A 14,179-nucleotide genomic window follows, 5' to 3' on the forward strand; every position below is an offset into this window, starting at 1 on the left:
CAAGGAAAATAAAATATTTTAAAGTTCCTAAATCTAGCTTCAAAAAATGACAGCTCGGGATAGCAGTTACTTTGTATAATACTTATCTTCATCATTCTAGAATCTCTGGCTGAATTTTAAATTGAATCTGTGTTACTGAATCAGTGTGCCCTAACACACCAAGGTCCCTAATGCTGTCTTAAACTAGTGTGTTCTTTCATTCACAACCAACAAACCTATCTTATCTTAAAGAATGACTAACATCTGGTACTAGGCCACAGCGGATGTTTTTGCTAATGACATTTATTCTGCACTGAGATAACACTATCTGCATAAACTTCTGGAAACAGTTCTACTCTTTCCTCATCTTACAACTGAACTATTGGTGAAAACACATTTGCCATCAGCTGATCACAGAACAACAAGCAGTACCCACATATCACTTTCACAGAAAATTCACTAGGGAGCTCAGTATTCATTAAGAGGCAAACCTAGAACTGTTTATATTGTTACATAGTGAAAATTAGGAACTGTCTGCAGTAGCCCCACGCATAATTTTAAGAACATCTAGGAGATGCTGTAACTTGCAGCATTGCTGATCACTTTTAGATCTAATACTGTCCATTTTCAATTCAACTTCTCTGGAGTAGTTGGAGGGTGTTTCTTGGCTTGTTTTAGAGGAGTATATGACCTCTTTTTTTAATGCTTCTTCTCCCCAAACATATTTGTCAGGGGAAAATCATCTTTTTATCTGTTGAAATAAAATAACACAAGTTGATGACACCATGAGTCAGCAATGTGACCTCATGGCCAATAAGGCCAATGGGATCCTGGCCTGCATCAGGAGGAGCGTTGCCAGCAGGTAGAGGGAGGGAGGGGATCCTGCCCCTCTGCTCAGCTCTGGTGCAGTTCTGGGCTCCCCAGCACAAGAGGGACATTGAGCTTCTAGAGAGGGTCCAGCGGAGAGCAACAAAGATGATTAAGGACTTGGAGCATCTATCTTATGAGAAAGGACTAAGTGAACTGAGCCTGTTTAGTCTGGAGAAGAGAAGGCTGAAAGGAGACTTGATCAAGATGTTAAGTACCTGAGGGGTGATTGTAGGGAGGATGGGGCCAGGGGTAACATGTAAGTTGAAACATAGGAGGTTTAGTTTCCATATGAGGAAGAACTTCTTTCCTGTGAGGGTGCCAGAGCCCTGGAACAGGCTGCCCAGAGAGGCTGTGGAGTCTCCTTCCCTGGAGATCTTCCAAACCCGCCTGGATGCCACCCTGTGCCACGTGCTCTGGGTGTCCCCACTGGAGCAGAGGGGTTGAACTAGATAATCTCTAGAGGTCCATTCCAACCTCAACCATCCTGTGCTGAAGAGAGAAAATTACCCACACAGAGAGATACAAGTCTCAGGCCTTCCTTTCTGTATTTTATAATGATGAAATGAATACATATATGCATTATATTTAAGTAACTATTTACTTCAAGTTTCAGAATTGAAAATGAATGCACTGAAATGTACATATATTCCATCTAAGATCAGACATTAGGAGCTGGGTAAACTAGTCCTAGGGATATTAGAAAGTTTCCAATGCATGTAAAGCATATTACATATAGTAAATCACATGCAACATGGACTGCAAATCAATGAATAAACAGCAAGTAATCAGGCCTCATGAACAACTATGCTCAGGCAAGCATGTGACTATACATCAAACGGTTCCCAGAGTAAGGGGGAACAAACAAGCAGCTTTCTGCCAAAGATATCCCCATGATGAATGTCTCCATCCAAGCCAAGACCTTAGTACGTTGATGACTCACCATAATCTCCCTTCTCCTTTTCTTCCTTAGAAAAAGACCATTAAGCTTAGAATCAAGATGAAGGGTAAGCATAGTAACAGAGAAAGAGCCTTTTTTGTTTTTTCTTATTTTTTTTCCTCCTTTCAGAAAACTGAAAGGTTTACATATATCATTTTTAACTGTATCTTTACTGGAAATGAGTTCTAGTAATTGCATAGTCTAGACTGTGTTAGTTACATAAATACTAGCAAATGGACTAACAATAATTCTGTTTAATTGTTCTTCAAAGTCTAATAAAAAATAGCTTTACATAGAATGAGTTTCTTAACCCACTGACTGCATATGTGTTTGGAACAAGTCACATGTCATGAAGACTGACTGACAAATTTGGATGTAACAACTGCTGGAGAAAGGGCTGAAATTAGGCCATAATGTATTTGCGGCATCATAACCAATCACCTCATATAAATGATATTATTTTTGATGTTCTTTGATGACACACTTTGGCAAAGGGAGAAGATGGAGAAAAAACAAAACAAAACACACAACACACACACCCTTCTCTTGTTATATACTCTTATTCTTTGACTCAGCCTGACATTGACCTCAGAAATAACTATTGACCTTAGGGAACCAAATTTAAAACTCCAAGGATAAGGAATACTCAACTTCTACACAAGCCCCCCCCACAAAAAGCAATAAAAAACCCTCACACACTTCTTCAGTACTGACAGTTAAACAAATATGAGCCAATTAAAAAACACACCATTTTCAGTGTAGAGCAAGATAGACGACAGACACATTAAATGCATGTATTTCATAAACATTTATTGAACAATTCTTTTGTTTTGCTAATTACAAAAATAGACTTGACATATACATAATTTTAACTGTACAGATCTGCAAAAATCAGATATTTGCATAGATTTTACAGAGCTGTGTTGTTATTGCCTAAAAGAACTTTCCCTCCTAAAGTTCTTTGATATTATCAGGAATTCTTTGGTTCATACTGAATAAATAAAACAATATAAACAAATATATATATTTGTCTTACTGGAATATCTAATCTGCAAGTTGAACTAAAACAAGAATTGTTTTACAAGCAAAGACAAACAATACAGCCTTACCCGTTTTGTTTTGAACAAGGCAACACTCTCGAGAGCCCTACAAAATTTTCCATGATGCCTTGTCTTGCTCCTGTCTGCCAAGTTTTGTTTAGCTAGAAAAATTCTGAAAGATATCTGCAGCCTCAAGCCAGTTTCGAAAACAGGAAAGCCCTTTGTCTCTGATCTGTTTTCTTCCTTTGTCTGTAATGACTTCTCCAGTTTGTTTCACAATCACCAGCTTAGGAATGGCTGTTATGTTGTATTTCTTCTTCAAATCACTGGGGGAGAGAAAAAAAAAAAAGAAAAAAACATCATTAGGGAGAATCTAAGGAACTCTAGTCTCTCACAAAGTGAATCCTGGATAGTGCACATGGGTGAGCTGGAATGGTGAGGGTCTAGGCTTTCTGACAGATTGGAGCACAGAACCAGCCAATAGAGGGAGAAGGATGAGGATGGATGGATGGGTGGGTGTGTTTACTGGCAAATATCTTCAGGTTCTTCTACTGTACAAGGAGGCAACAAAAGGGAAGGATCTCACTAAAATTTGAATTAGATTTGCTTAAGTGGCCTATTGTATAAAGTTATTTAAAAACTACAAAATCTATTCAAAAAATTGACGAGGAAGGAACTCAAGAAAAATTAATCAGAAAAGACTTATCACATTGAAGGATAGAAATTTAATCAGGTTGAATTAATGATACGTGGAAATACATTATATGAAATATTAATATTGGAAGTAAAATTAACATTAGAAAAGGAAAAGAAGAATTTAAAAAGGGGGTATTTGACATCCAAAGAGAAATAAGAATACTTGTTGACATTGGCACATGATAAATAAGAAGCCATGACGACTGATTACACACCACAGAGATGAAAGTACGCAAACAGCAACCTAACAGCAACATGCAGTAGTAAAACAGAATTCACTGTCTACAAAGCTGAGTTGAAAGAGTGGAGCTGCATGCAGAAGAAAAGGGAAAATGCAGCAATGGAAAAGATATCATGGAACACATCATAAACCATTTCAGTTGACCATGACACGTCCAGAGAAGTACAAGATGAATATTTTTTCCAAGGAAAAGAGTTTAACAATGACAACATTAGAGGACATTGTTCATTGCAGCACCAAAAAAAAAAAGATGGAAAGCACATGGCATCTCTATCTATTTTCATACATCCTGGAGAATCAGACACAGAATTCTGAATTGAAAGCAGAGCACAAGTAAACATTTTTGTTGAGAAAGAAATTGGAAACCCTCTTCAACACAAGAAATTCACCTCACTTGAAGTGATGCTGATGAGATATGCAAAATACAATTTTTGGCTGCTGGTAAATTACTATTTTCAATGTAGGGTACAAAATAAAATTTACCATACAAGCAAGCCAGTAAAAGCAATACTGTGACCAAATGACTAAAATAAAATAAAAATAAATAAAATTAAAAAAACACTGACAACCACCAACTGGCAAAAGCTTTATTAAGTTATAACAGAGGAAACTTGGGAAAAAAAAAAAAAAAAGAAAAAAAAGATCTGAGTTTCACAGCACTATTTCAATGGACATCAAATAAAATAAGTGTTTGTTGCTCGGAGAGCTTCTCAATAGGAGGAGCCTCAGGTGTTTCCTGGATTCCAGACCAGATCACAGAAAGAAAAGCAGAGGAAGAATGCTTGACACCTACTGCCTTAATTTTTCAGAACACTGCAAAAAAGAAGCTGTTTCCAAATGCACAGCAAAATATTTTTCACTAATATAGAAGAAAAGAAATTGTGTGTTGGATTTAAAGAAGCAAGCAGACTTCTGATAATAAAAGTCATAACTTCCCCAGGGAGGTCTGTAACCCCCTTTCATACTAAGTGACAACATACAAAAACGATTAACTATTAGGTGCTTCCTACCATGTGACATTATTCAGAGGTCATGCTTGACAAGCAGAATAAGAGATCAGTGAATTAATATGAATTTGTACATTCATTTTGCAAAGTAACTTCAAGAGAATGCCTTGTAGCATATCAGCTTTGCAAGAGATCTTCCGGAAATTTAGTGGGAAGTAATGTTGCATGTGTGTGACAATGCATGTCTGTGACCAACAGTCACAACTAACAGAAAGTGAAGAACATAAAAACAAAAATCCACTCTTCACTTGCTACTAGTGTAGCATACAAAGAACTCCTAGGAAAAAAAATGCTATCAGTATAGAGGAAGTGGTCATGTCTTTCAGAATAAGACGTATCAGAATAAAAATAAAGTGAACTGCAATAAACAATCTGAAAGTAACACTGTCCCTGAACAAATGTAATCTGTATCATAGAAAACTTTAAATAAGAAAATACCTTCCTACACTGACTTGCATCAAAACGAGCAGAAATCAAGCACCCTTATAAGAAACAGAAGAGAATGAAAAAACAAGCAATAAGAGGAGAGCCATCTTTCAAAATACTATTTTTTTGTTTTTGTCCAAGAATGACATCAAACAGAAAACACTAAATAGAATTCTAATGCTACAAGAGCATCTACTGTGTGAAGCTCAAGCATCATACAGTGTTGATCAGGTAGAAAAGATTCACAGCTGTTGTGCAAAAATATCAGAAATTTGTACGGGCACAGCTGTTCTTTACATTTCGTCTATGTTCTCCTTGAAAACAGGAGTTAAAACATCACATTTTTAGAACTAAATAAGCCAAGACAAGTCGTATCGATCCAGAGAAGAAATTCTCAAAACAGATCTTCTCTTGCAGAAAGATACAAAATAAAAATGCACAGCAGGTGAAGGACACCAAGATGTGCCAGCAAGATAGCAGAGCAGCAACACAAAAAAATATTTCAAGAGGAACTACAATGTAGCCTAGCAACAGGCTCGCGTGCTTACCAGAGAATTCCTAAATAAAAACAAGCAATCAAGAATCCCCGCAGACCATCCCAAGTTGTACAAAAACAAGAGCAAAAAAACACATTCCAAAACAAGTCCATGTAGAAACTATGTAAAAGAAACTATGTAAAAGATTTCTGTCTTGTACAACTGTCACCATAAACAAGATAGGGGGAAGATGCATTTTATTGGTTCAGTGCACACCCATACACACAAAATAGCTGGTGCAGTTTTAACAAACAGACATAAGGGCAGCAGAAAACTGAAGGTAATTTGCTATGGAGACTGACAGGAACTAATACTTTCCATTCCTAAGAAGCTACCCATGTAGCTTCTCCACTCCAGCACAGCACCATGTTTACACCACCTCTGGAGTGAAGGTAACTTGCCTCCTACCAGACTGAAGCATGATCAGATCTTGCTTGCATTTGTGTGCAATCAGTAATATGAGTGTACCTGGAGAAAGTTTCAGGAATCTTTGCAGAGCGCAGAGAATCCTTCTTATCACTGTGCAAGATGCTTGGAAAAAAAAAAAGAAAACTCAGCTTTTTAAAACCTGCTAAGTTTATCCTCTCCTGTTGGAATTTCAGATTACGTTAATATGATACAATTAATGAAATATTTTTTAAATCTAGATGTTTCCAGGTAAGTCTTGCAACTGTAAGTTCAGTGTCGTATTGATTGGAGAAATCCGAAAAAGCAGAAAGGTAAGGTACACAGAAGATAACTTAGGCAAACTGAACCAGCAACTTTTGTGCAGGTACAAGGATCGTTTTAGACAATACTTTGAAATACCAGTCCTTTGCCATGCATGATGTTATAACGTGGAAGGACAATCTTTCATTTGCATAAGAAAGATAAAAAGATGAAGTTAAGATAATTCACACAGACTGAGAAAGTCATCGTAATGGTTAGGTGTTTGATTGAAAAGACAAGATGAAGGTGGGAGCGCAAAGTTTTAATGCTACTAGGTAAATAGCTTCATAATAGAGTTTAAGATTTACAAGCAAGAGGGTCTTTGATATAGAGACAACATGGACAAGGTTAACTTGTTCACAATATGAGCAGTACATACATAAACTTTAATGCTAAGCAGCAACTCTAAAAAGTTTTTAAAAAGGCTCTTTTTTTAAAAAAATACCATTTTTCCTCATGACATGGCATGACATCGCCATTTCCTTATGGCATAAGTATCAAGTTTTAAGCTATAAAGATTATACAAAGCAGGAACTTCATTTTTTTTTAATATTGGACACAGTGATTCTTCTTTACTGTAGTAACTCATTCTTCGTGGTGCATGACATTTTTATGCAACTGTATTTGAACTTTCTTATGTTTTACCATTCGGTCAAAGTCTTGAAATACAAACACATTAGACAGGAATACAAACATGAGCTCATACGCTAATTCAAACAGCAAAGAACACTTAAATCATTTCTTCCTGCTCTTCCAGAAAAAATATAGTTAGCACACACATACAGAACCAAAAAAGTAAAACACCCAGGAAACCAAAAGCTATATATTTTTGCAATATATGGTAAAATGATACATTGCATTCAAAGCATAGCATAAGGCTCATAACTCAAAGGACATTTGTCTGAGTGATGGATGCCTTCCTAATCTGCTTCTAGCAGTACTCACCACAACACACAGCTCTGTATGTGAATCACTTTAGGAGTGAACATTTTGCATTTTTAAATGTTAGACACATAAACAAGCAAAGAATTCGTAAGAATGTGTCTATTAAAGTTTCCGGATAGCACTCAGAAAAGACCAAGAAGACGCTTAACTGCCTTAACTGCCCACAGGTGCCTTCAGCCTCCCCGTTCAATATTACTCTCTTGGCCCCCCTCACACACCCCTGCAGGTGTCAATCCACCATCACACTTAAAGCTTCTCAATGTACTTAAGTTTAAGCACACACTTTTGATTCTCCATGTTTCAGTAATCTTTTTGGATGCTGATTTTCACTGAGGTAGACAAAACACAAGCTTAATAAATACTTATCTATCTGGCAGCCTGTCACACACAGCCACACAGAGAGTAACTGATTTCACTTCATATAAACACACCACTCTACTGTGAGTCACAAGAAAAACACGGATCCTCATTTAAGAGGATTGGTTGTTGCCACATCCCTTCCAGCTCCTCCTCTATACTAGCCCCTAGTGCTCATTCCCTTCTGGATGTCTCCATTCCTCTTCTGCAAGGATCAAGTTAAAGGCAGTTACCAGGAAGTCTATTTTCTGCTACCAGACTACGAAGAGGAAAAAGATGCAGCCCCACATCAGACATCCCCACCCAGAATTACCGTCAGTATTATAGGACTATATAAGGAGATCCAAGATCTTGCTGTGAATTCAGATTTTTGCTTCTCTGCAAAGTGCTACAGTGTGCACTATTTGTTGACACAATAAAATTCAACCCAAAGAAACTCCAGGCTTCCAAGTGTGAACTGCATTTTAGATAGCAAATTTAAAATTGGCTCCTCCTGGCCTGGAAAGATATTTCCATCTGCACTGCAAACCTTAAGCACTTGAAGACATCAGCTAGCATATTTAATTTCATTGAAAATAATGACATGTCTCCTTTGCATAGACTATGGAAGAGCAACCAAATTATTTTTGTTTACCATGAGCCTTTTAAAAACTACTCAATTACCAGAGCGATGTTAGAACTATGCCCCTCACATGGAGAAACAGAGAATCTAGTAAGAATCACAACTTGGTTTAACCAATCCCCGTCTGCCTAGTCTAATGCCTGCAACAACTCACCAGTATCTCTGAAGCCAAGCTTATTGGTATTAATTCATGTTAAATTTCCTGAGTATCTCCATGCAGTTATTTATTCTTGTACCTAGGCAGCTGAGAACACTTCAAGAGTCAGTTACTTCTCATATCCCTCTGCCCTTTCTTCTTAAAACAGCCCCATCATACACCATGGTGCCGCAGCCACGCAACAGGATGTAACGTGCTCCTTAGAGGAGTCTGAAGGACATTACGGACTTCCTAGGAAAGAAAATAAAATTATCTCTGTATCTCCGATCCACGAGACTCGGGTAAGTCATGGCACAGACAGAAATAGAAGCCTAATCCCCAAGGCTGAGGCTCTAAGCGCATTCCCACAACCAAGCCAAATGCTGAATGCACTAGAAAATCTGCCTGAATTCCATTAGTAACAACCAAATGCAAGTAGCATCTGGAGAACTACAGAAAACAGTATTGTTACTGTAATCTAGTTTTGAATCAGTGAAAACTATAATTTAAAAAACATAATAAAGTCACATTAACCCACAGCATCCTCAGCAGAAACCCCCAGGTACGATCTCACGAAAGATGAATTATTTTCTGGATGCAGGCTGTTTGCTGTTGGTCAAAGTGTCCCGACAAAACAACATTAGCAAATGTCCTCCTAACCAAATGAGCCATTAGACTGTACACATGGTAGGGCATAAGCATGGATCTAGCATTAAATAAAACGGCTCAGTTACTACAAAAAAAAAAAAAAAAAAAAAAAGAGTTGAACACTTTTAACTGTAACACTTTGAAATCTTCTTGTAGATGTTCATTAAAGTCTTTGTTTTGAAGCCATGCTAACTCCTTGACTTTGGTGACATCTGTAATAACACACCCCACAATCTCTATATATTTTACTTGAAAGGAAAAGTTCCCCTTTACCAGTTTTGAATTCACCACTTTGATTACATGACATTACACCTTGCTATTCTTACATTAAAAGACATAGATGATATATAGCTTCTACTTCTATCCTATTAGGCAGTCTTACATTGCCCAAAGTTTTTTTAAAAAAAGTTATCCATCTTTTCAGTATTCAACTGCAATGTTTAGCACCCCTAAACATTTTATGCATTGTAAACCCATTCCATACTTCTTGAGCAGCACTAACTTGTACTCTGACAGTCGTTCAGACGAAGCTGCATCCTTGACTTACATCCCATGTCAGCATTCGCACGTGTAGCTAGGAGGATGTGCCCCTCTCAACCGTGGCAGCGCACCAACGAAGATGCCTTAATTAATGACTATTTATACATTTACAAGCACAGGGCTTTTTCTCCACCAACGTTTATCATTTGTCCTTGTCACACCTAAATCTGTGACAGCTGCTACTGCATTTCACTGGCTTACCTACATGCCTCTGAAGTTCTGCAGAGCCCGCTCTGCTCTCACGCAGGTTTTTCAGCTGAGAGTTCTGCCACTCCTTCATTTTCCTTTACTTCATTAGTGAAGTTATACAAGCCCAGAACAACCTCAGCAATAACTTTTCCAGGCTGAAAAAACAGTTGCTTGATCCTTGTTCCCCCCTAGTCTTTTTGATTGCCCACACACGTCATCTTGTTACAGCATAGATTCCTCGCTAACCTTTCCTTGACCCTAATCTTTTAAAGCCTCAATTACATATATATATATACATACTTAACAGAGCAGGTTAAAGTTATTTCTCTGATGAAAGCAGGCTTAATTTTATGGACAGCCTACCTGCAGGTGAGGGTGAGCCGGCTAGTAACGGAGTCGGGCTGAAAGCAGAGCTACCCTGGGGTGCTGGGCGGCCGTTTTACATTACAGAAGCCACCACGGTCTCAATTCCCTACTGCGCCGCGGGAGAGGGGATGGAAAGGGCGCGGGGGTGCGTCACGATCAGGACCGACTCGGGTAGCAGCAGTTTTTGTTCCCCCTCACACCGGGGCACCCCGGGCCCGGGGGTACTCACTGCTTGTAGGGGTCGTGGAAAGGCAGCGCCAGCCAGTCGCCGTGCATGGCGCGCATGTAGCCTGCCATCTCCTCGGCGCTGTGGTCGGACGAGATGAAGACCACCTCGAACGGCGCCGGCGTCTCCGCCTCCTCCAGCAGCTCCGTGTAGAAGCCGCAAAGCACGGGCGTGAAGTCGCGGCACGGCGCGCACCAGGCGGCCGAGAAGTACAAGCCCACCACCTTGTTCTGCAGCGCCTCCTCCGCCTCCACGCTGCGACCCGCCTTGTCCACGAGCAGCCGCCCGCTGAACACGTCCACCATCCCGCCGCCCAGGGATGGGCGCCCCGCTTCCCCTTCCCCTCCCCGCAGCACGGCGGCCTGGGGACCGCGGCGAGGGGCGGCCGCCGGACAGGGCTCAGCCCCCACGCCGCCCTCACTGCCCTGCCCTGCCCCGCCCCGCCGCGCTGCGCCCACTGCCGGGCACGGGCCCGCGCCGGCCCTTTTATAGGCGCCGGCTCCGCCCCCTCCGGCGGACAGCAGCGCCCGCCAATGGGCAAGCGGGAGGGGGCGCGGCCCGCCCCCTTCCTCGTGCCCCCGCGTCGGCGGGTAACGGCCTCAACGGTAGGCGCGTTTGAATTGCCCGCCCTCTCCTCGCTCTGCGCCGGAGCAACGCCCGAAGCAGCTCTGCCGCGGCCCGGAGCAACAGAGCCCTTCTCATAAAGGTTTCCGGAACCTTCCATCCCCCTCAACCCTGTCAAGCAAATAGGATTAATGCATAGGCGGGCAGTAGCACATAGGCAGATGAGACGATTACCTAGAGCATTGTGAAGCGTTAAGGTCAATGAAATGTCTAGGGGCAGGGAGCTGCAAAAGTATTCAGCTAGGAAAGCAATGGAGCAAGACTTGGTTGCAGGAGACTTGTTAGTTTTAAATTAAAATGAAAAACCTCACCTCATGTAATGTCTCATTTTTGTAAATTAAACAGATTTTGTGTAAAAAAAATCTGCAAAGTATCAACATCCCCCAGAACGAGTGCTACTGCTGTAGGTGACCCTGTGTGTGCAGGGCGGTTGGACTAGATGACCTCTAGAGGTCCCTTCCAACCTTAAGCATTCTATGATTCTATGATTTATACTATATGCTTTAAGTTGCTAATCATGAAGCTGTTACAGATTTTTTTTTCAGCTATTGATCCAATTGCATTTCAGTGTTTTAATACTCATTTTTTATCTCTGATCCTTCACTTTTAAGCTGTAGTCTCTCCAAAATCTGTCAGTTTTGCATTTGAAAAGGGCAGGCTTGTGCCAGTGTACATTACGATACAAATACTGAGCACTAGACTGAAGTTAATGCCAGCAAGAAGAAGCATTTGGTTAGATACATTGCAACAAAGTTTATGATAAAATGATGTCCATTTTCTGACCATCTACTGATGATAGCACATGTTCTGTGAGAACTACAGAACTAGAAGTAAAAGCTTTAAATTTGGAGCAGAAATTTGAAAAAAAAAAAAAAAAAAACCCACTAACCCAAGCATTCTCCTTCTCTTCCTCCCTGTCTGTCTTCCAAATCTTTCCAAAATCTTCCCATCCCTGCCTTTGGCTTGTTCCAAAGTCAAAAAGCTAACTTTTGGGGAGTTAACTGCTCCCACTTCTCTGGTGAGAGACAGGGGATGATCATTTTAAGCACCTGACAATCTCAGAGAAGTCTCATGGAAGCACCACAGAGGTTGCCCACCTGCAGTGTTTCAATAGGCTCACCAAAAGGATCTGCTCAGTTGTAGGAGAGTTATTTTGGAGATAAATTCATCTGCCCTTACTCTTTTTAATTTAATTTTATTTTTTCCTTGAGCACTATTTCCATGAGCTGTACGCGTTCTTGTGTCCAAAAGATCATACATCTTAAAAAGCACAACAAAAATTTAACCAGTATTATTTTTCTTTAAAAGATTGTTAGATACAGATTAATCTTTAGGACTAAGAGCCTTACTACTTACGTCCTACCCTAAATTAAACTTGTGCTCTATGTCCTGCACCTAGCTAATCTGTAATTACTGTTGTGATACTTTTCTGAACAGAAAATTAATTTGGCATTTGGAAAATGTTTTTGATTCAGGTGCAGTATTTCTCCATTTTCATGCGTAGTTCACGAACTATTCTATTTGTCTGATCCAAAACCTCTAGTCCAAATGCCTGTTTCTAATACGTTTAAAAGCAAATAATCTTCTGGCTTTCCGATGCTTCCTTTCTCCAAGTTGTGACCACGGTTACGTGCAGTTCCTGCTCCGACCTCTCTGATGCCAAAAGCAAAAGACAAGGTCAGCTGAGCCTGTGCCTTTGGTTTTACAAACTGCCTGCCTTCGTGAGACGGCTTTTGAACAGGATGGAGTCATGGCCTTGGTAGCTTGTAGAGTCACAGGAAAATAGAATTATCGCCCCCATAAACTCAGGCTGACACAGGTTTATTACTTACATTCCTAATGATCTTTCCTGCAATCAGTCTTAAGGACTGAAGACCTGTCTATCTCACCGAACCTACCTGTTTGGGAAGTTGATTATTCAGGTATCATACTACACTGTGAGACAAGGTTTCTTGGAATCCAAGCTGACAGTGCATACAGCTGAAGAAGTTGGATATTTTTCTGCTTCCTGTGTTCATAACCTGCTGAAACGTATCTGTATGCAAAGGCAAACACAAATTTTCTGGTATTTTTTCCAGCTAATACAAAGGACTAGCTCTTATATTGGCACTGCCATCCATAAATCAGATACCTGCCCCCTCCCTAAGCATAGAAGAAATATAAGAAGAAGGTTCAGAATACGGGGTAAATACGCATAAAAGGCTGTATGGCCAAAGCCTCATCCTGTTTACTTCAGAGGCAGGCACATGAAGGCACATTTAGCGTATAAAGAAAACTATAAATTATTGGCTGAGGTGCTTCAGATAAGCCTCAACAACAGTCAAATTAAACTTCTTGAAACTACTTACAAAGTAGTCTCATTAAGCATGAGAAACCAGATACTCTCTGGGGAAGGCCTAATGTGAGCAACTGCCAGGACCTCACAAATTCACAAGCAAAAAACAAACAAACAAAAAGGCACAAAACCACAAAAATTGTATCTTGCATCTTCCTTTAATTTGATTGCAAAAATAGGTCTCTGACAGTCTGACATAGACTATTGAAAATAGTTTGATTTTATAATTTACCTCAACTGGCCTAGGGCCTGTTTTGCTATGCAGGTTGTCTAGGATTACTCTTATCAAAGGCATTAACACTGTTAGTTATTCCATTCCCTAATCTTCAATTGGACTGATAGTAATGGAACTACTTATATAGAGCCTGAGATCCCTTCTTAGAAGAGGATATTAGCTTTAAATAAGATTAAACTATCTGAAAATTTGTAAACATTATGCATTCAGTGGAAACCCCTGGCAAATTGTTGAGATAAAAACTCAAAACCATAAAATACTCAATTTCTGGTTTTGCTAGAAAATAAGTATTTAAATTTTTTTTTTTACTCTATTATGTTGATGTGCCACCAGCTAATTCTCTTTTAATTTAAAGACAACACTTGCATTTTATTTGTGCTTATTTGTGCCTTGGGTATTTTACTTAAGTTACCATTCAAGTTCATTTGCTTGTCAAAACCTGGGCTAGTAGTGAGAATTTAGAAATATATATAGATAGTAGGAGCTTGTATCAGTAAAATTCTGTTTTCATTTATA

At 39.8% G+C, this 14,179-nt stretch overlaps 1 protein-coding gene across 1 annotated transcript; it reads right to left on the reverse strand.

The window, feature by feature from the left end:
- Nucleotides 1–2,812: 2,812 nt before the first annotated feature.
- Nucleotides 2,813–10,777, reverse strand: NXNL2 (nucleoredoxin like 2). The gene is made up of 2 exons (XM_088519933.1): nucleotides 10,473–10,777; nucleotides 2,813–3,152 (listed from the first exon to the last, which is right to left on the reverse strand). Exons 1-2 carry the CDS (start codon nucleotides 10,772–10,774, stop codon nucleotides 2,984–2,986), a joined length of 471 nt encoding a protein of 156 aa, XP_088376059.1. The 5' UTR covers nucleotides 10,775–10,777; the 3' UTR covers nucleotides 2,813–2,983.
- Nucleotides 10,778–14,179: the final 3,402 nt, after the last annotated feature.

The sequence above is a fragment of the Tinamus guttatus genome, unplaced genomic scaffold, assembly GCF_059628265.1.
Source record: "Tinamus guttatus ecotype Peru unplaced genomic scaffold, ASM5962826v1 Tinamus_guttatus_pri_ptg000076l, whole genome shotgun sequence".
NCBI classification, from domain to species: domain Eukaryota; kingdom Metazoa; phylum Chordata; class Aves; order Tinamiformes; family Tinamidae; genus Tinamus; species Tinamus guttatus.

Excerpts from the sequence above, each read along its gene's own strand:
- NXNL2 (XM_088519933.1), bottom strand. The coding sequence starts at position 10,774 with ATGGTGGACGTGTTCAGCGGGCGGCTGCTCGTGGACAAGGCGGGTCGC. Across the intron at positions 3,153-10,472 it reads TTCCACGACCCCTACAAGCA|TGATTTGAAGAAGAAATACA; the intron begins GTGAGTACCCCC and ends TCTCTCCCCCAG.